The following is a 21,898-nucleotide window of genomic DNA, read 5'->3' as shown; positions in this document are numbered from 1 at the left end:
ACACGAAGGGTTGGCTGCTCATTGTATGATTAAGAGCCCATCCGACAGACATAAACACGGTGGACGCTCGCACAAGATCGATCGGTTGAAAGAAATCATTTCCCATATACAAAATAGCATCTTCAATACTCACATAGCAGCAGCAATAGAGAAAGGGGTCGAATCAGAGTCCATGCCGCCCGCCGGGAGAGATGCGAGATGAATACCTGCTTGAAGCTCGGTGCCGGAGATGATCCGGCGACAGGCAGCATGGCCATCACAAGGCCGATGAAGATCCTGGCCTTAGTGGGAGGAGGCAGCAACAGGCGTCGTGAGGAGGGACGAGCGCTCCACCGTGGCGGCATCGACAGGAGGGTCGACCTGGGCAGCGTAGTGACGTGACGTCGTGAGGAGGGACAAGCTGAGGATGTCTCGGCAGCGTCGAAGGGACTTGAAGGGGCGGCGCGTAAATTTCTTCTCCGGCACGGCGAGGGAGCGGGTGGAGCATGGCAGGGATTTGGACGACGCCTCCTCCACTCTACTTCGGGTGAGAAATTTGATTTAAAACCATGTGTGCATTGAAAATATTTGCATTTTTTAATAACTTTATGTTTGAGCAAGCTGACCATGTCAAACCTAAACCAGGAGTGTTTAAAAAATATTTGACTTTGTTAGCAGAAGTAGATTTTAGCAATTAGCAACCATTTTGATAATTTGAAAATATCCGCTTGTTGGGATAAAAGCAACTAATAAAGAGATCAAATATCAAAAAACATGTATGAACCATAAATCATGAAACCAATCAGAAGACAAAAAACCTCATAAACCAAGGGAAAAGATTTTCACAAAACCTTCTGTAGCTTATTCCTTTTCTTTTCTTTCTCAGAACTGCACACACTATGGCAATGATAAATTCAGATGCACATTTGTAACTACAAAATTATATAAACCACAAATACTTCAGTTTGACACACACTGATTTGATGACAAGTAAGGAAATATAATATGAATGAGCTCTCTTCTTCCAGAATCTCACAAAGTACAGAAAAGTTAGCTCAGCAGCTCCTTCCTTGTAGTAGGCGAACCCCAAGCTGCCATCATCATGCATGCTCTCGCTACAAAGCTGAAACAGATCAAGAGGAGCAGTTTTAGAACTTACGTTGAATGTAATATATTAGTACCACCTTCCCAAAGAAAGTAAGGCCTATAAAGTTTTTCAAAAGCGATTTAAGTTTTATAGAACAAATACCAGCATCTGGAATACCAAAGGAAGAACGAAGTACTAAGGTGTCTCGTCAGATACCAATGAGCACCAAGGCAAACAGAGAATTTATTACTGAAGGTCCTTGAGCTTGCTAAGAAGAAACTTTATGGTAGACTCAATGTTCTTAAATCATTTAGCTCCTCCCTTTCAGACTTGTCAGTGAGGTTCTTGATGTAGCACTTCATGCAAGTGACAAACTGTCTCTTGTCAAAAGCAGGCTGCTCCTACAAAAGGTGCGCTTAGCGCATTGACCAAGTGCATACTGTATAGATAATACGCCAAGAACATCAAAAGGAGTTAGCAACCTGAAGATGGAAGGTGTCAACAATGTCAACCACCTTCACGGTCTGGTCATCGACACCCTCATCGTCATCACCAACTCAGGAGAAGGGTTGGCACCAATGTCCACATCACAGATAACTGGCAAGAAATTCTCAATTCGACAAACAGAAAGTAATATATTTGACGCACACATCACACCAATTAAGTTTTTGTTGCCAAGATTGCGTATTTTGAGAAAATGTTCATATACACCCATGATGTGTTTCATGTGACTGGAATAAAGTTTAAATTACACCTAGCTCACTTTGTTGTCAGTAGACGCACAATCTCACCAAGTTCAGGTTAACACCAATTGAATTCATGCCATATTTCTTTATTTATAATGAACATGTGTTCTCCTACATATCACTTGTAATATCACTGTTGAAGCACGACTAAAAATAAAAATAATAGAGCAGATAGTTTATTTAGTATAGCAGTTTTTCTTTTTGGAGGATTTGGAACAACAGTTAGGACCAACGGAACTCCATTTTACTGATCAACTGTTTGAACTGATATACAAGTTTAAGTGTACATGTTTTGGTCATCGCATCAAGTCATTGAAAAACTGCTATGAAGAAGAGTTAACTTCTTTAATCAACCAATTCTACAGAGCGATGTATTTATCAAGGAAGGAAAAAATATTCAAGCTTCAAGGTGACATCAGCAGAGAGTGAAAAAAAAAAGATAACCAGGAACATGAAGGCATATATTTAACTGCTTTCCAAGAGAAGGCTTTCTTATAGAGATATGTTTAAGCTCCGATGTACACTGAACTATCTTCAAATATTTTACCATCACTATCTGTCATATATATATCTCATGAAAAACATCAATCCTGCAATAGCTATGGCTCGAGTGCATTTTTCCCTAGCTGAAAAGAGCACATACCAAGGGATGGTTCATCTGCATATGTTCAGGATGCCCCTATTGGCCTTGAATTTTATACCCAAGAAAATTAACCATAACTACTTATCGTAAGGAAATACGACCATTAGAATTGCGATAAACGGCCAAACATGAAACATTCTAAGAGCTTGAATCTGGTAGTTTGAAGGCAAAACGTACTACAGACATATAACTTTTAGTAAGAAGAGTTTTGAATAAATATGTTCTTATAGTAGCACCAACGGGCAGTTCAAGTTCAAGTTCTACCCCTGCAAGAACAGATCCATCCTCTGCGACCTCACGTAATTAAGATAGCACCGGTAAAGCACACAGTGCCACCACGATTTTCAAAATAGGTATACATAAACAAATGCACACATCCTGTCAACACGCAAGCACGAAATATAAGCAGCACGATTGCACGACACAAAATAAAACACAACACCTAGCCAAATCCGGAATGTGAAATCATCATGTAACCAAGAAGCACCATAAGAGTATAACATTGAAAACAAATATAACGTAGCAGGTTGTGAGAAAGGGAGGGAACAAACCTTGACCAATAGAGCAGTGGAGCAGTAGCTCTGGAGGTTGTACAAACTGTGAAACAAATAAGAAAGAAACTGGTCAGAGTAAAAAATATACAGCCCATCCCAGCTTGACTGAATATATAGATTCCCAAGGAAAAATTACAAACCTATACTATACTAATCCGGGTCACACAGTTCCCAAACAAATAAATATCCCAGTTACATATGTTTGCCATGAGTAGTTTCTACTCGGTGTCATTAAACCAGCAAACATGGCAGAGCCAGGTCAAAGAAGGGCTGAAGGCAACACCTACTGTAAGGTCCCAGGTCAGACCCAGAGTTATTTGGGAAAAAGTGATTTCCAATGTAGCAATACTTTGTATCCTTTGTAATGCTTTAAATGAGGAGACCAATTTTTAAAATATATAGCGTCATTTTGAATAGCTTGGAAATGGCCTTCTTTTGGTATCACCGACTTCTGTAATGTATCTTATGATAATTGGTTTACTTTTGGAATAAACATATTATGCGATGTTCTATGTAGGTGATACATTGCATTCAACACAGCATTTGATTACATAGGATCGAAGGTCTGGTTTTCCCTTATTAGGGATTCGATACACTGGAGTACATAGAAACATATTACAAAAAACATTTGTAAACATAGCCGATGGATTCAACAAATGAGTAAGTCCGAATAGTCATCAGCACATGTGATAGATTGTAGTTAAGATAGTGCATAATAAGATAGACTTTACTGGATTTAACTGATACACAGCTTCACTATTTATTGTCGTGCGTTATTGTTACACAATGCGCCGAACAACTCCCTCAAAGTTCTTTGACCGGCGATCCTATACATGGTGGTCTGCCAATCAGACCAAGAAGACGAAGAGAGAAACTTGCATCCTACCATGTTGGACCTACAACGAACGGCATCCGCTAAAAGATGTTACTCCACCAGCAACTTAAACACCAATTAGCTTATAACCCACTCCGTCCTAATAATGTTGCCAATTTATTTGGGGATTGGCTTACCCCCTCCCGTGCAACGTGAGGCGGCCATGGCAGCAACGCAGACGCGCACCACGCCGAAGGTCTCCAAAGGCGACGCGCCACAGCCGGCGCTCCCAACAGCGTCACTCAGCCACGCACCATGCCGACTCCCATCTGCGGGGAGGGCTCTCGCAGTGAGACGGCAACAGCCGGCGCTCCGAACAGCTCGCGCCGACGACACCGGCTGCAGAGATGAAGCTCCCCTCGATGGGGAGGGGCCCCGAGGTGACACGGCCATAGCCGGAGCTCCCAAACTATGGAGACGGAGCTCCCCTCGGTGGGAGGCGTCTTTAGGTGAGGCGGCTACAGCCAGAGCACCCAATGACGGGGGCGCAGCGACGCACCGCGCCGAAGGACCCATTCGCTGGGAGGACTCGCAAGGTGAGGCGGCCACGGCCGACGACATCAGCCGCGGAGAGGAAGTCGAGCGGCACCGGTGGTTATGTCATCCCAGGAGCTGCGTCCAACAATGTGTTTTTCTACTCAAAAAAAAAAAAACAATGTGTTTGGCTGCAATTTTTGTTTGTAAATTTCCGTGTGAAGTTGTAGCTTCGGCAATCTCTGATTCAATGTGCATCATCCTCATATTGCCTTGCTAGAATTGTCTGATGCGCACATTGTTGAGAAAACTGTACTGCATATTTTTATCCTCTCATGAGCAAACATACATATGATGCACACATTGTTTCTAATTTTCTGTTCTACTTCTCAGATTGTGCCTTGCTCAGATTGTTCTACTTCTCATGCACACACCTTTGAGCAAACTATGCTCTAACTTTATCACTTTTCATAGAAGAATAAAGTTTATGATTTCAGAAGCAATGTTGCTAGATTCATTCAGAATGTGTGAGATCACCACATTCAGGTATATATTCAGTGTTTTTCCCAATCGATTCAGATAAAAGGCACACAACCGTGTCAACCACAAAGCTAACTAATTCAGATACACGTGCAGTTCTTATTAATGTGCATTGAATCAATTAGAACCCAATTATTTCTTCTTTTCTTAGTCATACACATGGCATGGTAAGAATTAGGGATGCAAGCGGGCATCCCACATATCCCGCATAAGTAGGGAAATAATTGAAACTAAGCTAAATCTGGGTGGGAAATTATAGCTAAAGTGATCTATTTTGACTACGGAGCGGGGCGGATCGGACGCTGCTCTGCACCCCTAGTAAGAATGCACTGCAGCAAACACAGCACATCAACTACTGCAAACAAAAACTGGAGCTACAACTTTCTGTCATCCAATTTCAGTTAACTACAAATTCTGTACCTTGCAGCGAAGAGATTATGATTTATGAGCCGAAAGAGTTTAGCCTACTGACTATAATAACACAGGCACAAACCGGAGAAACCAACTGAAACTCTTTCTTTCTGGTTTCTTGCAGGCATGTCACAACACACATTCTTTCATTAATTAATTCATAACTGAAACCGAAGAAGACAATAAGCTGACATTTACTTATGACGCTCCTCCATACCGCAGATGAATATATCCAAGTTCAGCCAAAACAGATTTGAAAAGAAATGATATATTTTCTTGGTAGAATTATTATCGTTTGTATTGTCGGCCCTTCAGCCAAACTATTTGATTTACAATATGGCTTTGAACGGTCAGGTAGGAAACCCACTCTCCCAGAGGATGGCACAAGCACTTTGAGATACTTGGTTCATCTATAAACACCTATATAGAAACTACTCTTGCTGAGAAACTAACAGATTCGGAAGTACTGGAGATGCTCCACTCGGATGTTTCGAACCTAACAAAGAACCTTCTAATTTCATCACTACGTCCATTGGTTCTGGATTAAAGAGGCACTAATGCACAATATTTTCGTAAAGCACAAACTGCCTTTCCCTGGTGTTATTTGCCAGTGCAAAATTGCAGGCTCTGTGGTTCAGAAAACCAAATCCAAGGAATGGCATTCTAAAATAAACTTAGGTCTAAATTTTTCTTACCATAGATTGGAATTGGATGGCTAGCAAATTTTATCTGGTCATGCTAGACAGATCGCAGATGATGATATCAACTTAGGACCAACGGTAAGCGTGCGACAACAAGTGGATGATGTAATCGCACGGCATGCATGTGGATTTGTTATTTAGAAGGATTTGATGCATAGTAGTTTTTTTATGAGATTCTCCTACCTTTAAAAAACAGACAGAGCTCAAAACTGAGGCACGGAACACGAACCTTGACAGCAAGACGAGCAGCCAGCAAGCCAACAGTGCAGCAGACGACAAAGCAACGGACAGCAACAACAACAGGATCTGCAAAACAAAATGAATCAGGGACCTACATGAGAGGCAGTGTCTAAGAGATAGCTCCGAAGAGCAAGCACAAACTTTGGTAAGCAAATCAGCAGACAATAAGCTGACCAGAGGAGACAAGGCAACCCACCACTCCCAGGCATTCGAACAACCTAGAGGCAAACATAGTTAAAATCTGAGGGTTACAATGGAATAATGCTTCTTCGCTACATGCAACTTTTATCCACTCGTATTTCAGCAACCTGTCAAAGCAATAGAGATGGCTAAAGAAAGCAAGAACACATGCCACCATTTTCAGGAACTCAAGATTGCCCATCATAACTGAAGTAATGTAATGTGTCAACAGAAACTCAGCTAAATACTGCACGCAAGATGAGAACCATAACTCTGACAATTCTTCAACCACACCACCAAAGGCAGGAGGCAGACCACCAAACAACGAAGGCATGCACCAGACCAGCGACAGCCAGACCAACTCTCAAATTAACTATCGTGCCATGGAGAAACCCCAGCCCCACCAGGAAAAATAGTTTGATTCATGTATGCTTGTAAACGTCATTGCCATTTTCTAATGAATAAAGTCATTTCCTGAAATAAAAAGGCAAAGGAAAAAGAGGAACAGCCAAGGAGTATCAAACAAACCACCTCAATCCCTAGACCTACCCAGGTGTCTCGCCTCAATCAACTCCCACAAAAGCTTGTCGAGTCCTTGATGCCAAGCATCCTCTCAATATTGTCACCTGCTCTCTCCTCGCTCGCTGGAAACAATCTGCAATATCGCCGTGGCAAGGCTTAGGCCAACTCCAACCCGCGACCCCATCCTGTCTGCCCGCGTCCGTTTGGTGGGAGTCCCTAGATGGTGGATTCAGACACATTGTTGTAATACTTTGTATGGTTATCGAGAATAATAAATAAAGTGGCCGTATGCATCTCCCAGATGCAGAGGCCGGGGGTCATCCTCCTTTTCTAAAAAAAAAAAAAAAAAGAAGAACAGAGAAACTGAATTAAGAAGAGAGAATTTGTAAAGAGCTAAATAGTCATGCAAGAGCTATAATTCCAAACATGTCAAAGATCATCTCATCATCTCGGCAGTTTTGTTAAATATACAACAATATTAGCTGCAGTCTATTAGCAGAACTTATTGCAAGGAACATGCTGGATAGCACCATATCAAATTGTATTCAATTTTGTGCATAGCATAGCAATGTGGATACTTATGAAACATGTGTAGCTAGAAATTAGAAATTGTACGAGGCTACTAAACTGTTGTGGCACAATTGACTATTATATGCATGATTCTGGTTTTATTAAGCTAGGAAGATGGAAAATATTTTCTTCCAAACATACATTAACACCATGGCCATAATAGATACAGAACATTCATGTTGTAGAAACGGTAATAGAAATCCCACTTCCAATAGCAAAATTTACTCTGAAATTACTATTTGAAATGAGCCATGGGTGGCAGCCATAGGATTCCAACTTACAGTAGCCTCATGATATTTAGCTGGTGCGAAGAAAAAGCCTACATCTACCAACAATATTATCCTACGCGCAAAGACAATGGCTAGATACACTAAACCATGAATGGAGATCACACATAAAATTGTTCAATACCCCAAAAACCATTAACTCGCAGGTCATGGTGTGTCTTTTCCTACTTCAATCCTACCTCTGCTCAGTTCACCCCTGTCACGATTTCTCCTACCAACCTGCTGGAACCACCACAAGCTCTTTCAAGTTTCATCGATCCACCATAAAGATGTTCACTATAATAACTGAGATGTGCAATCTATTTGGGAGCATCGTATTTTACACCTTTCAATAATTCTATTAGGCCTACGCAACAACAGCGGCGCCGATCGCCTCCACTAATTCATCCTTAACAGCAAACCCATGAGGAAGACATGGAAAATGCAAAGGTCATATCTTATGGCCGGTGCTACAAATCAGCCGGATGATTTCCGCCTGCCCAGCCGTCAGATGAGCGCTCTGGGGCCGTTCGATGCAGCAACGCCACGGCAGCAGACCAGCTTCAACGCAACGGGGCGCCGCTCCACTGCAGCACGGCGTGGCGCGACCATAGCTCCAACGCAGTGTCAACGACATCCGGTGAAGCTCCATTGCAACTCCCGCGAAGTTGCATTGCAGCGCTGGCTATGCTTCCAGCGGCCCGGCGTTGCTCCATTGCAACACCAGCGGCGCTCCCAACAGCTTCAACGCAACATCACCGGAGTTTCAGTGCCTCCATCGGCCACTCGGCGCGGTCACCGTCGGCGGTGCTCCCAACAGCTTCAGGGAGAATCCCCTCGGACGCGGACCTCTCCACAACATCGGCGCTCCCGCGAAGCCGACGATGCTGCATCGGTATGCTCTGCAACACCGGGCACTCGCCGGCAGCACCGCCACACTTCTCAACACCGGCAGCGGCAAGGCCGCGCCGGGAACTGCAGGTTCGACGCAGGTGCTACAGCCTGCAGGCCGTAGCGGTGTGCTGCAGGCAGCTTGCTCCGACGAGGGCTAATGGCGAAGATGTGGGGCGGCTTGCTCCGACGAGGGTAAGGGCATCTCCAGCCGTTGGCCCCCCGGGAGGGGCAAAAAATCGCCCCCTGGGGGCGCACCGGCGCTAAACCGCGCACTGGGGGCGTGATGCCCCCCAGTCGCGGCGCCCACGGTTAGTCAAAAAAGTCAAATACGGCGCAAAAACGACTCAAATTTAACGCAAACATCGGCGAGTTCGTTCAAACTTAAACATATTTTGCAAAAAAAGAAAAAAACTACCGCGGGCTACCCCCGCCGTCTCCCTCGCCGCCCGCCTCGCCGCCCGCCCACGCGGTTCTACATGCCGAGGAGGCTGTAGAACCGCGTGTAGTCACCGCCGTCGTCGTCATCGTCGTCGTCGTCGTCGTCGCCGCCCCCGCCTACGCCTCCGCCGTCCCTGCTGCATCCCTCCCCCGGTTGGCGCGGCGGGTTGGACGGTCCGGGGGCGGCGTCGTCGTCGTCGTCGTCGCTGTCGAGGACCACGACGCCGTGCTCGTCCTCGCGCCCACGCTTGCGGGCGGCGATCTCCTCCAGGGCCCGGCGCTGCCGGACCATCTCGTCGCGGAGGTAGTCGTCCCGCGCCCACCGCATGGCGTCCTCGTCGGAGAAGCCGCGCCGGGATATCTCCTCGTACTCTGCGGGGAGGCCGGGCTCCGGCTTGGGCTCGACGAGGACGAAGCGGCCGGTGGGTGGAGAGGCGTTGGCGCCGCTGCGGACGCCGGAACTGCGGGTGCGCGCGCTGACCGGCGTGCCCTGGGGCTCCGGCTTGAGGGGGCGGAGGCAGGGCGAGCCGCCGGACGAGGAGGAGGACCCCCCGGTCTCCATGCGCCTCGGGGTCCAGGAGCTTCCCCGGCGGCGTGAGAAGGAAGGGGGAGCGGGGTACTCGAGGCGCAGCGTGTTGCCGCCCTCGATGTACTCGAGGACGGCCTCCAACGTGCGCCCGGGCACGCCCCACCACCGACGCCGGCCAGCGGCGTTGAGCCTGCCGGAGGGCACGACGCCGTTGGTGGCCTCGAGCTGCTGGGCGTGACGGCGGCGGAAGTAAGGGTCCCAGAGCGGGCTGTCGGGGACGTACCGTGGCCCCTCCCTCGCCGCACGCGGCAGGTTCGAGCGGATGCGTGCGATCTCCGCACGCCGCGCCGCGCCGGTGGGTACCGGGGGCACCGGCACGCCGCCCGCGCTGATCCTCCACGCCCCGAGCACCCGCATGTCCGGCGGGACCGGGTACTCGGCCTCGTAAAGGAGGCAAGCCTCGTCTTCATGAAGATGGCGGCGGCCGAAGCCGTTCGCCGCCGCGCCGTCGCCTGGGAAGCGCTCGGCCATGGGTGTGAACTGGAGACGGCGAAAGAGAGGAGAGGAGAGGGAGGAACGACGACGGCGGGAGAGTGTGAGTCGCCGAGTGCGCCGGGGCGCGTCATATATAGGCCGAGGCACCGCACGCGCGCGTGCCACCGTGTGTACGCGTGGCGGGCGAGGGAGGGCGAGGGACGCGCGTCGTCCGGTCTTCACTGCGCCGCCCGTGAGGCATCAATGGCGCAGGCTGACTGGCGCGGCAGCGCGCGGCAGCTTTGGCATTGATTCGCCGCGGGAAACGAGGCGATGAGGACGACGAAGGGCCGAGAAGAGAGCCGTGTCGCTGACGTGGCGGGCCCGCGGCTTTTTCGCGCCAAAACAGTTCGCCCGGCGCCCCCGGGCGCCCCCCAGCGCGCCGGGTTCGGGCTGGGTCTGCCGGCGCTGTTTTCGGCCCAAGCCGGCGAAAATCGGGCTCCTGGGGGCGCGACTGGACCTTTTTTCGGCGCCGGCGCGAAAAACGCCTGGGGAGGCCTTCCTGGGGGCGCGGCTGGAGATGCCCTAATGGCGAAGTGGGGGACGGGCGGTGCGTCAAGACCAAGGTAGGAGAGGATAGAGAGAAAGGGGATCTCGCTCCGTTCACGCTAGAGATAAGGGACTGCGCGGGTGCATGACTTGGCCCACGAGGACGCGTGGCGCCCGGGCGACACGGCTGAATTCTGGAGAAATCAGCCGGATGTTTTAGATCGTTTTCCATATTCTTATTCTTATAAGAGCAACTCCAACGGGCCGACCCAAATGAACGGCGCTTTTGTCCGTTTGGGTCGGTCGGACACGGATGTCCGCTTTCGCTTTTGGGTCGGCGCGTGCGCCCAACGCTAGCCGACCCATTTTGATGGCGCTAAAAAAATAACGCATGCATATTTAAAAAGAAAAACAACATTAATTAAACATAAAGCCGGCCACGAAGGCCGGCGAGAGTCCACGCGTCCACATTTGCATTTAAAAAAACCTAAACTACGAGGCAGCACGCTGCCCTAGGCGGCGGCGGCGGCGGCCTCGGGGTCCGTGAGGTCGATGAGCGTCGGCGTCGGCGCCGGCCCGGCCTAGGAGAACGATGTGTTCCAGAGCGCAGCCATGTCGGGCGCAGGCTGTGCCGGCGCGGGGGCCTGTGCGGCCGCGGCCTGGTGCGCCTCCTCCTCGGCCTCACGCTGCTCCTCCTCGAGGTCGCGCTCGAGCATCTCGAGGTACTCGACGTCGCAGCGCTTCTTGGCCACCCGAATCTGGCGCCAGTGCTCGAGGTACGCCGCCTCCTGCACCGGCGTCGCCCCCATCCAGACCGGCGGCGCGCGTACCCACTCGCGCACTACTCCCGTCCAGGAGTAGCGCTCGATGGGGGACGGCTTCGGCTCGGGTTCCGGCTGCTTCTCCGGCTTGATGAGGCATCGGGGAGGGGACGGCGGGGCCACCGGCAGCACCACGCAGTCGCCCGCCGCGGAGAGGGCAAGTGCATGCGCCATTGCCGCCTCGTAGCGAGCCTCCTCTTCCTCCGCCACCTCCGCCCTGCGCTGCTCGTCCTCCTCGCTCTCCCGGTAGACGGCCGCAAGGGCCGCCTGGTAGGCGTCCTCGGCCGCCTGGTCCTCCTCGCGGACGATGAGCGGCATCGGCGGCTCGCTCCGGTCGACCTCGCGCACGTCCCGTCGCCTCGCCTCCTCGTGCTCAAAGGCGAACCACCTCGCCCAGTAGGCGGGCTCGCGGCGCTGCTCCGGCGTCAGCAGCGCCCACCGACGCCGCACCTCCTCCGCGTGAGCCCTAGCCGTCCGCGGCGCCGCCGGCACTGGGATCCTATCTGGATCCAGATGTCAGTCGTGCGACAGGGTCACGTCCGGGTACGGCAGAGGCTGGCGGTGCCGCCAGTGCCACTCCGCCTGGTGCACTGGCACGTTCACGCGCTGCCTCTGCCGACGAGGCGCCGACGGAGGCGGGAGGAACTCTAAGGGGAAAGGGGTGGCGGGGGTCTTGCCCTTGGCCTTGCTGCTGCCGGCGCCGGAGAAGAGCCCCATCTCGCTGTGGTTCTGGTGGCTAGGGCTTGCCGGTGACGGGGGAGCAAAGCTTGCTAGATTTGGACGGCGAGTTTGGATGAGGACGGCCCCGCCGCACGGTCGGCTTAAAAAAGGACGAGCGTCGTCGCTGACGCGTGGGCCCATGGTCATAAATTAAGCTGACCGCATGGGCAGCAGGTAGTTGGACAGCCGCCAGGTGGGGACGCAGCGGACAGCGAGAAGGCGCGCGTGGCGTCCGTGCCGACGCATTTGGGGTGCAAATTTGGGCCGCAAATGCGTCGGCACGGACGTGATTTGGGTTTGGGTCGGCGCTTTGGACCGCCACTTTTGTCCGCGCCGACCCAAACGGACGGCAGCAGACGAAATGGGTCGGCCCTTTGGAGTTGCTCTAACTGCCTGGCACGCTAATCTGTTTATAAGGGGGAATAAAAAGTTAATTAGACTCATGTTGCTCAATAGTTATACAATTAAACATCTGTAAGGATTATTTAAGCTGAAATGAAAAACTTTGAACATAAACTATTTTACCTGTAGCTAAAAAAATGAAAATCCTCTTGCTGTTCCCTTTTATATCCACCTGGCAAGGAAAAACAATGTCTATTTCATAAATAACAGGGAGACAATTCAATCTGTTTTCATCAGGATAAAGAGATGTCACAAGATGTCAGGTTTTCTGGGAGAATGGCGTTTTGGAGGCCGAGCTCCATGAAGGCCTTTATTTTTGAAAAATTCAAATTCAAACTTTTATGTTTCAAAATATTCTAAAAACAAATATGTGAGTATGTAAAGATGTAGCCCACATGTGTGTAAATTCATGATGAAATACGTTAAATTCATGGTCTGGGAGGATGAATAGTATCTTGTGTTAAACAGCCTTAGATTTGTCTTTTTTTTCACAGCCCTTAGTTCAACATGTTTTGCCCTGAAAATTTACACACATGTGTGTTATGCCTTCATGTATATCTATACATTTTTCAGAATTTTTTGAAATGTAAAAATATGAATTTCAATGAAATTTGAATTTTGAATCCGGAGACCCCCAGTGAGCTCGGTCACCAAAGGCAGTTTCCGGTTTTCTAGAGTATACATATATCAGATAAAGAGAGAGAAGCCCAGAAGAGCAAGCGAAATAGTTGTTCTTACCAAAGCATTTTAGTTTGACTATGGCTACTTTTAGTTTTGCATAAAGCAGACAATTAACCCAAAATTCATCCGAGGCATGAAAGGGGAGAAGGATTGTGAGAAGCTCACCTTGGCACCATCCATCCCTCAATGGGAGTGCCACTCTGAGCTCCTCCCGTCCCGTAAGCACCATCCTCAGCCGTCGAGACATCCCCTTCCCTGCAGATCCATGATCCATGACACTGCTGCTCCTTGCCACAATCCCCGGCCTCTCCTCCACCCCGTGGGGGGTCCACCACTTGGTTCGCCGGCCTCGCTGCTCGGTCCCACACCGCTGGCCCCTTGGCCCTCCCCCTGCTCCTCCACCCTCAGTATGAAGACCCGGCCATCCCTGCTTTTCCACGGTGACCGGCGGGAGGCGCCATCTAGCCTTGGAGGGGATGTTGAAGGTGAACGCGAGGCTGGAAGCCGGGCGAGGGGAGCCAACGGGACGAAAGAACGGCGCAGAAGAGGGATAGGAGGAGAAGAGCGGGTGCGGCGGCGGACGAGGGACGGACGTGGTGTTTGTGGATTGGGGGCTGAAAGGCTCACCCAAACAAGGAAAAAGCTCATTTTAAACCCTGAATTTATAAAGGTTCGGCGAAACAAATCTTCAAATCGAAATTCCGGTCGATTGCACCCTGAACTATGCATTCTTGGTCGAAACTGAACCCGGGGTCGTTTGGCAAACCAGGATCGTCGATGTGTCATAGGATGGCCGGGTTTGGTGTCATTTCGCACAGTTTCCCGTTGGGCCGGCCCGCTTTAGTTTTTTTCTCCTTTTTTAAAAGGTGCAGTTTTTTTATCGTTTATAAAGGCAAAAAAGAGCACATAGTGTGACATGAACCCGAGACCTCCTGCTGCTGGTTGACAGAAGCTACCACCAGGACAGCACGTCATTGTTCACTTCCTCCCTGTTTCTTCTTTTTCTTCTTTCTTTTTCTTTTCTTTTTCTGTTCTTTTTATTTTTATTTTTCGTTTTTAATTTTTTACTAAATCCGTGGTCATCTTAGTAGGAAATACCAAACGAAAAAAAACCTCGTGAACCAAATTTTCAAAAGGAAAAAAGGTCACGATGTTTTTAAAAAAAATCACGGATTTAGAAAAGGTCCAATTTTTTTGAAAAGAAGTTCACAAATTTTCAAAAGAAAAGTTCATGGATTTTGGAAAAAAGTTGTAAAAATAAAAAGAGTTCATGGATTTGAAAAAAAGTTCACGGATTCAAAAAAGTCCATGAGTTTTGTAAAAAGTTTCACGCATTAGATAAAAACAGAAAAAACTAAGAAATTGGAATAAATTATTCACAAGAGGTGAGGCGGCGTGCTTGGTAGACAGTTTTTGCACCAACAAGGGGAGGTTGCGAGTTCAAAACACCTTATGTGTGCACCTTTTTTTTAGCAGTGTAACAAAAGAAAAGACATTTTTAATAGACAAAAAAAATACAAATGGGTTGGCTGGGATTCTACCAAAGCTCCGACAGCTTAAGACTTGATGCAAAAAACCAATGGACTGAGAATACTTTGCTGATTACAATCCGAAAACAGTGCTATTTAACAATTGTTTTAGTACAAAATTTCATCATTTTGGAAACAAGTTCATTGAATTTGAAAAAAGTTCACGAATTCAAAAGATTCAAAAAAAAGATCACGAAAACGAAAAAAGTTCATAAACTCGAGAAAAGTTCACGAAATTGAAAATAGAAGAAAAACAGAAGAAAACCGGCCAAAAAAAACAAGCTGGAATCTAGCACAAAAAATGATCGTTATTTAAAGAAAATAAATTAGTAAACTATCGCAAAGTGGGTCTTGTCCCGGATGGCTAGCGCGTTCGTACCTTGCCTGTAAGGTGCGGTGTTCGAAACATCACGACGCACGTTGTTTGAAAGTTTTTGCAGAAAAACGTAAAAAAAAATTACGATGGGCCGGCCCAGTAGTCAATATTCAAAACATCACGACGCACATTTTTTGAAAGTTTTTGCAGAAAAACGTAAAAAAAAATACGATGGGCCGGCCCAATGCGCGCCGTAGTCAATATTACCGTTGCTTGGCCCATGAGTCATACGAATCCCTGCCACGTCAGCATTTTTATGCCTCAAACGATATCAAGGTTTGATTTAGACCGGGATTGCATAGTTCAGGGTGCAATCGACCGGGATTTCGACTTGAGGGTTCATTTCGCCAAACCTCTACGAGTTCAGGGTTTAAAATAGACTTTTCCCCCAAACAATAGGAAGACAAACGAGCCCACCAGTCATCTCTGTTGGGGAACGTTGCAGAAAATTAAAATTTTTCCTACGGTTTCACCAAGATCCATCTATGAGTTCATCTAAGCAACGAGTCATGGGAGAGAGTTTGCATCTACATACCACTTGTAGATCGCGTGCGGAAGCTTTCAAGGGGATGGTGATGATGGAGTCGTACTCGACGTGATTCAGATCACTGATGTCCAAGTGCTGAACGGACAGCACCTCCGCGTTCAACACACGTACGGGACGGGAGACGTCTCCTCCTTCTTGATTCAGCAAGGGGGAAGGAGAGGTTGATGATGATCCAGCAGCACGACGGCGTGGTGGTGGATGCAGCAGAACTCCAGCAGGGCTTCGCCAAGCGACTACGGGAGGAGGACGAGGTGTTGCAGGGGGAGGGAGGCGCCAAGCACAAGGGTGCTGCTGCCCTCCCCCCTGCCCTCCTTTATATAGGCCCCCAGGGGGGGCGCCGGCCCTGGGAGATTGGATCTCCCAAGGGGGGCGGCGGCCAAGGGGGGAGGAGTGCCCCCCAAGGCATGTGGTGCGCCCCCCCACCCTAGGGTTTCAACCCTAGGCGCAGGAGGTGGGCCTAGGGGGCGCACCAGCCCACTCTGGGCTGGCTCCCCTCCCACTTCAGCCCATGGGGCCCTCCGGGATGGGTGGCCCCAACCGGTGGACCCCCGCGACCCTTCCGGTGGTCCCGGTACAATACCGGGTGACCCCGAAACTTTCCCGATGGCCGAAATACCACTTCCTATATATTATTCTTTACCTCCGGACCATTCCGAAACTCCTCGTGACGTCCGGGATCTCATCCGGGACTCCGAACAACATTCGGTATGCTGCATACTCATATTCATACAACCCTAGCGCCACTGAACCTTAAGTGTGTAGACCCTACGGGTTCGGGAGACACGCAGACATGACCGAGACGACTCTCGGGCAATAACCAATAGTGGGATCTGGATACCCATGTTGGCTCCCACATGCTCCTCGATGATTTCATCGGTTGAACCATGATGTCAAGGATTCGATCAAACCCCGTATACAATTCCCTTTGTCAATCGGTACGTTACTTGCCCGAGACTCGATCGTTGGTATCCCAATACCTTGTTCAGTCTCGTTACCGGCAAGTCACTTTACTCGTACCGTAATGCATGATCCCGTGGCCAACACCTTGGTCACCTTGAGCTCATTATGATGATGCATTACCGAGTGGGCCCAGAGATACCTCTCCGTCATACGGAGTGACAAATCCCAGTCTCGATCCGTGTCAACCCAACAGACACTTTCGGAGATACCTGTAGTGCACCTTTATAGTCACCCAGTTACGTTGTGACGTTTGATACACCCAAAGAACTCCTACGGTATCCGAGAGTTACACGATCTCATGGTCTAAGGAAGAGATACTTGACATTAGAAAAGCTCTAGCAAACGAACTACACGATCTTTGTGCTATGCTTAGGATTGGGTCTCGTCCATGTTGGGGAACGTAGTAATTTCAAAAAAATTCCTACGCACACGCAAGATCATGGTGATGCATAGCAACGAGAGGGGAGAGTGTTGTCTACGTACCCTCGTAGACCAAAGCGGAAGCGTTGACGCAATGTAGATGAAGTAGTCGTACGTCTTCCCGGTCCAACCAATCCAAGCACCGTTACTCCGGCACCTCCGAGTTCTTGACACACGTACAGCTCGATGACGCACCCCGAACTCCAATCCAGCAGAGGTACGGGGAGGAGTTCCGTCAGCACGACGGCGTGGTGACGATCTTGATGTTCAACTATCGCAGGGCTTCGCCTAAGCACCGCTACAATATGACTGAGGTGTAATATCGTGGAGGGGGGCACCGCACACGGCTAAGGAACAATCACGAAGATCAACTTGTGTGTCTATGGGGTGCCCCCTGCCCCCGTATATAAAGGAGTGGAGGAGGGGAGGGCCGGCCCTCTCTATGGCGCGCCCTAGGGGAGTCCTACTCCCACCGGGAGTAGGATTCCCCCTTTCCTAGTCCAACTAGGAGCCCTTCCATGTAGTAGGAGTAGGAGAGAAGGAAAGGGAAGAGAGAAGGAGAAGGAAGGAAGGGGGCGCCCCCCCTCCCTAGTCCAATTCGGACTAGTCCATGGGGAGGGGTGCGGCCACCCTTTTGGCCCTTTCTCTCCTTTCCCGTATGGCCCATTAAGGCCCAATACGAATTCCCGTAACTCTTCGGTACTCCAAAAAATACCCGAATCACTCGGAACCTTTCCGAACTCCGAATATAGTCGTCCAATATATCGATCTTTACGTCTCGACCATTTCGAGACTCCTCATCATGTCCCCGATCTCATCCGGGACTCCGAACTCCTTCGGTACATCAAAACTCATAAACTCATAATATAACTGTCATCGAATACTTAAGCGTGCTGACCCTACGGTTCGAGAACAATGTAGACATGACCGAGACACGTCTCCGGCCAATAACCAATAGCGGGACCTGGATGCCCATATTGGTTCCTACATATTCTATGAAGATCTTTATCGGTCAAACCGCATAACAACATACGTTGTTCCCTTTGTCATCGGTATGTTACTTGCCCGAGATTCGATCGTCGGTATCCAATACCTAGTTCAATCTCGTTACCGGCAAGTCTCTTTACTCGTTCCGTAATACATCATCTCACAACTAACTCATTAGTTGCAATGCTTGCAAGGCTTAAGTGATGTGCATTACCGAGAGGGCCCAGAGATACCTCTCCGACATTCGGAGTGACAAATCCTAATCTCGAAATACGCCAACCCAACAAGTACCTTTGGAGACACCTGTAGAGCACCTTTATAATCACCCAGTTACGTTGTGACGTTTGGTAGCACACAAAGTGTTCCTCCGGTAAACGGGAGTTGCATAATCTCATAGTCATAGGAACATGTATAAGTCATGGAGAGAGCAATAGCAACATACTAAATGATTGGGTGCTAAGCTAACGGAATGGGTCATGTCAATCAGATCATTCAACTAATGATGTGATCCCGTTAATCAAATAACAACTCTTTGTCCATGGTTAGGAAACATAACCATCTTTGATTAACAAGCTAGTCAAGTAGAGGCATACTAGTGACACTCTGTTTGTCTATATATTCACACATGTATTATGTTTCCGGTTAATACAATTCTAGCATGAATAATAAACATTTATCATGATATAAGGAAATAAATAATAACTTTATTATTGCCTCTAGGGCATCTTTCCTTCAGTCTCCCACTTGCACTAGAGTCAATAATCTAGATCACATCACCATGTGATTAACATCGATAATTCACATCATCATGTGATTAACACCCATAGTTCACATCGCCATGTGACCAACACCCAAAGGGTTTACTAGATTCAGTAATCTAGTTCACATCGCTATGTGATTAACACCCAAAGAGTACTAAGGTGTGATCATGTTTTGCTTGTGAGAGAATCTTAGTCAACGGGTCTTTCACATTCAGATCCGTTATGTATTTTGCAATTTTCTATGTCTACAATACTCTGCACGGAGCTACTCTAGCTAATTGCTCCCACTTTCAATATGTATCTAGATCTAGACTTAGAGTCATCCAGATCGGTGTCAAAACTTGCATCGACGTAACCCTTTACGACGAACCTTTTGTCACTTCCATAATCGAGAAACATATCCTTATTCCACTAAGGATAATTTTGACCGCTGTCCAGTGATCTACTCCTAGATCACTATTGTACTCCCTTGCCAAACTCAGTGCAGGGTATACAATAGATCTGGTACACAGCATGGCATACTTTATAGAACCTATGGCCAAGGCATAGGGAATAACTTTCATTCTCTTTCTATCTTCTGCCGTGGTCGGGTTTTGAGTCTTACTCAATTTCACACCTTGTAACACAGGCAAGAACTCTTTCTTTGACTGTTCCGTTTTGAACTACTTCAAAATCTTGTCAAGGTATGTACTCATTGAAAAAACTTATCAAGCGTCTTGATCTATCTCTATAGATCTTGATGCTCAATATGTAAGCAGCTTCACCGAGGTCTTTCTTTGAAAAACTCCTTTCAAACACTCCTTTATGCTTTGCAGAATAATTCTACATTATTTCCGATCTACAATATGTCATTCACATATACTTATCAGAAATGCTGTAGTGCTCCCACTCACTTTCTAGTAAATACAGGCTTCACTGCAAGTCTGTATAAACTATATGCTTTCATCAACTTATCAAAGCGTATATTCCAACTCCGAGATGCTTGCACCAGTCCATAGATGGATCGCTGGAGCTTGCACATTTTGTTAGCACCTTTAGGATTGACAAAACCTTCTGGTTGCATCATATACAACTCTTCTTTAATAAACCCATTAAGAAATGCAGTTTTGACATCCTTTTGCCAGATTTCAAAAAATGTGGCAATAGCTAACATGATTCGAACAGACTTTTAAGCATCGATACGAGTGAGAAAATCTCATTGTATTCAACATCTTGAACTTTGTCAAAAACCTTTTTCGACAAGTCTAGCTTTGTAGATAGTAACACTACTATCAGCGTCCGTCTTCCTCTTGAAGATCCATTTATTTTCTATGGCTTGCCGATCATCGGGCAACTCCACCAAAGTCCACACTTTGTTCTCATACATGGATCTCATCTCAGATTTCATGGCCTCAAGCCATTTCGCGGAATCTGGGCTCATCATCGCTTCCTCATAGTTCATAGGTTTGTCATGGTCAAGTAACATGACCTCCAGAACAGGATTACCGTACCACTCTGGTGCGGATCTCACTCCGTTTTACCTACGAGGTTCGGTAGTAACTTGATCTGAAGTTACATGATCATCATCATTAGCTTCCTCACTAATTGGTATAGTAGTCACAAGAACAGATTTCTGTGATGAACTACTTTCCAATAAGGGAACAGGTACAGTTACCTCATCAAGTTCTACTTTCCTCCCACTCACTTCTTTCGAGAGAAACTCCTTCTCTAGAAAGGGTCCATTATTAGCAACGAATGTTTTGCCTTCGGATCTGTGATAGAAGGTGTACCCAACAATTTCCTTTGGGTATTCTATGAAGACGCACTTCTCCGATTTGGGTTTGAGCTTATCAGGATGAAACTTTTTCACATAAGCATCGCAGCCCCAAACTTTAAGAAACGACAACTTTGGTTTCTTGCTAAACCACAGTTCATATAGTGTCGTCTCAATGGATTTAGATGGTGCCCTATTTAACGTGAATGCAGTTGTCTCTAATGCATGATCCCAAAACGATATTGGTAAATCGGTAAAAAAAACATCATAGATTGTACTATATCCAATAAAGTACGGTTATGACATCGGACACACCATTATGATGTGGTGTTCCAGGTGGCATGAATTTGTGAAACTATTCCACATTGTTTTAATTGAAGACCAAACTCGTAACTCAAATATTTGTCTCCGCGATCAGATCGTAGTAACTTTATTTTTCTTGTTACGATGATTTTTCCACTTCACTCTGAAATTCTTTGAACCTTTCAACTATTTCAGACTTATGTTTCATCAAGTAGATATACCCATATCTGCTCAAATCATCTTGTGAAGGTCAGAAAATAATGATATCCGCCATGAGCCTCAACATTCATCGGACCACATACATCTGTATGTATGATTTCCAACAAATCTGTTGCTCTCTCCATAGTACCGGAGAACGGCGTTTTAGTCATCTTGCCCATGAGGCACGGTTCGCAAGTACCAAGTGATTCATAATCAAGTGGTTCCAAAAGTCCATCAGTATGGAGCTTCTTCATGCGCTTTACACCGATATGACCTAAATGGCAGTGCCACAAATAAGTTGCACTATCATTATTAACTTTGCATCTTTTGGCATCAATATTATGAATATGTGCATCACTACGATCGAGAGCCAACAAACTATTTTCGTTGGGTGTATGACCATTGAAGGTTTTATTCATTTAAATAGAACAACAATTATTCTCTGATTTTAAATGAATAACCGTATTGCAATAAACATGATCAAATCATATTCATGCTCAACGCAAACGCCAAATAACATTTATTTAGGTTTAACACTAATCCCGAAAGTATAGGAGTGTGCGATGATGATCATATCAATCTTGGAACTACTTTCAACACACATCGTCACTTCACCCTTAACTAGTTTCTGTTTATTCTGCAACTCCCGTTTCAAGTTACTACTCTTAGCAACTGAACCAGTACCAAATACCGAGGGGTTGCTATAAACACTAGTAAAGCATACATCAAACACCTGTATATCAAATATACCCTTTTTCACTTTGCC

At 47.5% G+C, this 21,898-nt stretch overlaps 1 protein-coding gene across 6 annotated transcripts; it reads right to left on the bottom strand.

Annotated features, from left to right (window-relative positions):
• Nucleotides 1-839: 839 nt before the first annotated feature.
• LOC119277885 lies at nucleotides 840-13,885 on the bottom strand. 6 transcript variants are annotated; one of them, XM_037559230.1, is made up of 8 exons: nucleotides 13,461-13,885; nucleotides 12,738-12,786; nucleotides 6,424-6,467; nucleotides 6,239-6,315; nucleotides 3,007-3,052; nucleotides 1,549-1,663; nucleotides 1,229-1,461; nucleotides 840-1,102 (listed from the first exon to the last, which is right to left on the bottom strand). In XM_037559230.1, the coding sequence occupies exons 1-6, from the start codon at nucleotides 13,473-13,475 to the stop codon at nucleotides 1,616-1,618; spliced, it is 279 nt and encodes a 92-aa protein (XP_037415127.1). In that variant the 5' UTR covers nucleotides 13,476-13,885; the 3' UTR covers nucleotides 840-1,102; nucleotides 1,229-1,461; nucleotides 1,549-1,615. The 6 variants fall into 6 exon arrangements, 5 of the variants coding, with proteins under 5 accessions (XP_037415127.1, XP_037415126.1, XP_037415125.1 ...); XR_005137371.1 differs by lacking the exons at nucleotides 12,738-12,786; nucleotides 13,461-13,885 and adding an exon at nucleotides 6,979-7,268; XM_037559229.1 differs by having other exon boundaries at nucleotides 1,229-1,467; nucleotides 6,239-6,467.
• Nucleotides 13,886-21,898: the final 8,013 nt, after the last annotated feature.

This window comes from Triticum dicoccoides, chromosome 3B (assembly GCF_002162155.2).
Source record: "Triticum dicoccoides isolate Atlit2015 ecotype Zavitan chromosome 3B, WEW_v2.0, whole genome shotgun sequence".
Taxonomy (NCBI): domain Eukaryota; kingdom Viridiplantae; phylum Streptophyta; class Magnoliopsida; order Poales; family Poaceae; genus Triticum; species Triticum dicoccoides.
The sequence above is the reverse complement of the archived record's forward strand: the minus strand, read 5'-3'. Positions and strand labels throughout refer to the sequence as shown.

Coding starts and splice junctions, on each gene's coding strand:
- LOC119277885 (XM_037559227.1), bottom strand. CDS start 6,763: ATGCCTTCGTTGTTTGGTGGTCTGCCTCCTGCCTTTGGTGGTGTGGTT. Junction 6,316..6,423: donor GGGTTGCCTTGTCTCCTCTG/GTCAGCTTATTG, acceptor TTTGTTTTGCAG/ATCCTGTTGTTGTTGCTGTC. Junction 3,053..6,238: donor CTGCTCGTCTTGCTGTCAAG/GTTCGTGTTCCG, acceptor TTTGTTTCACAG/TTTGTACAACCTCCAGAGCT.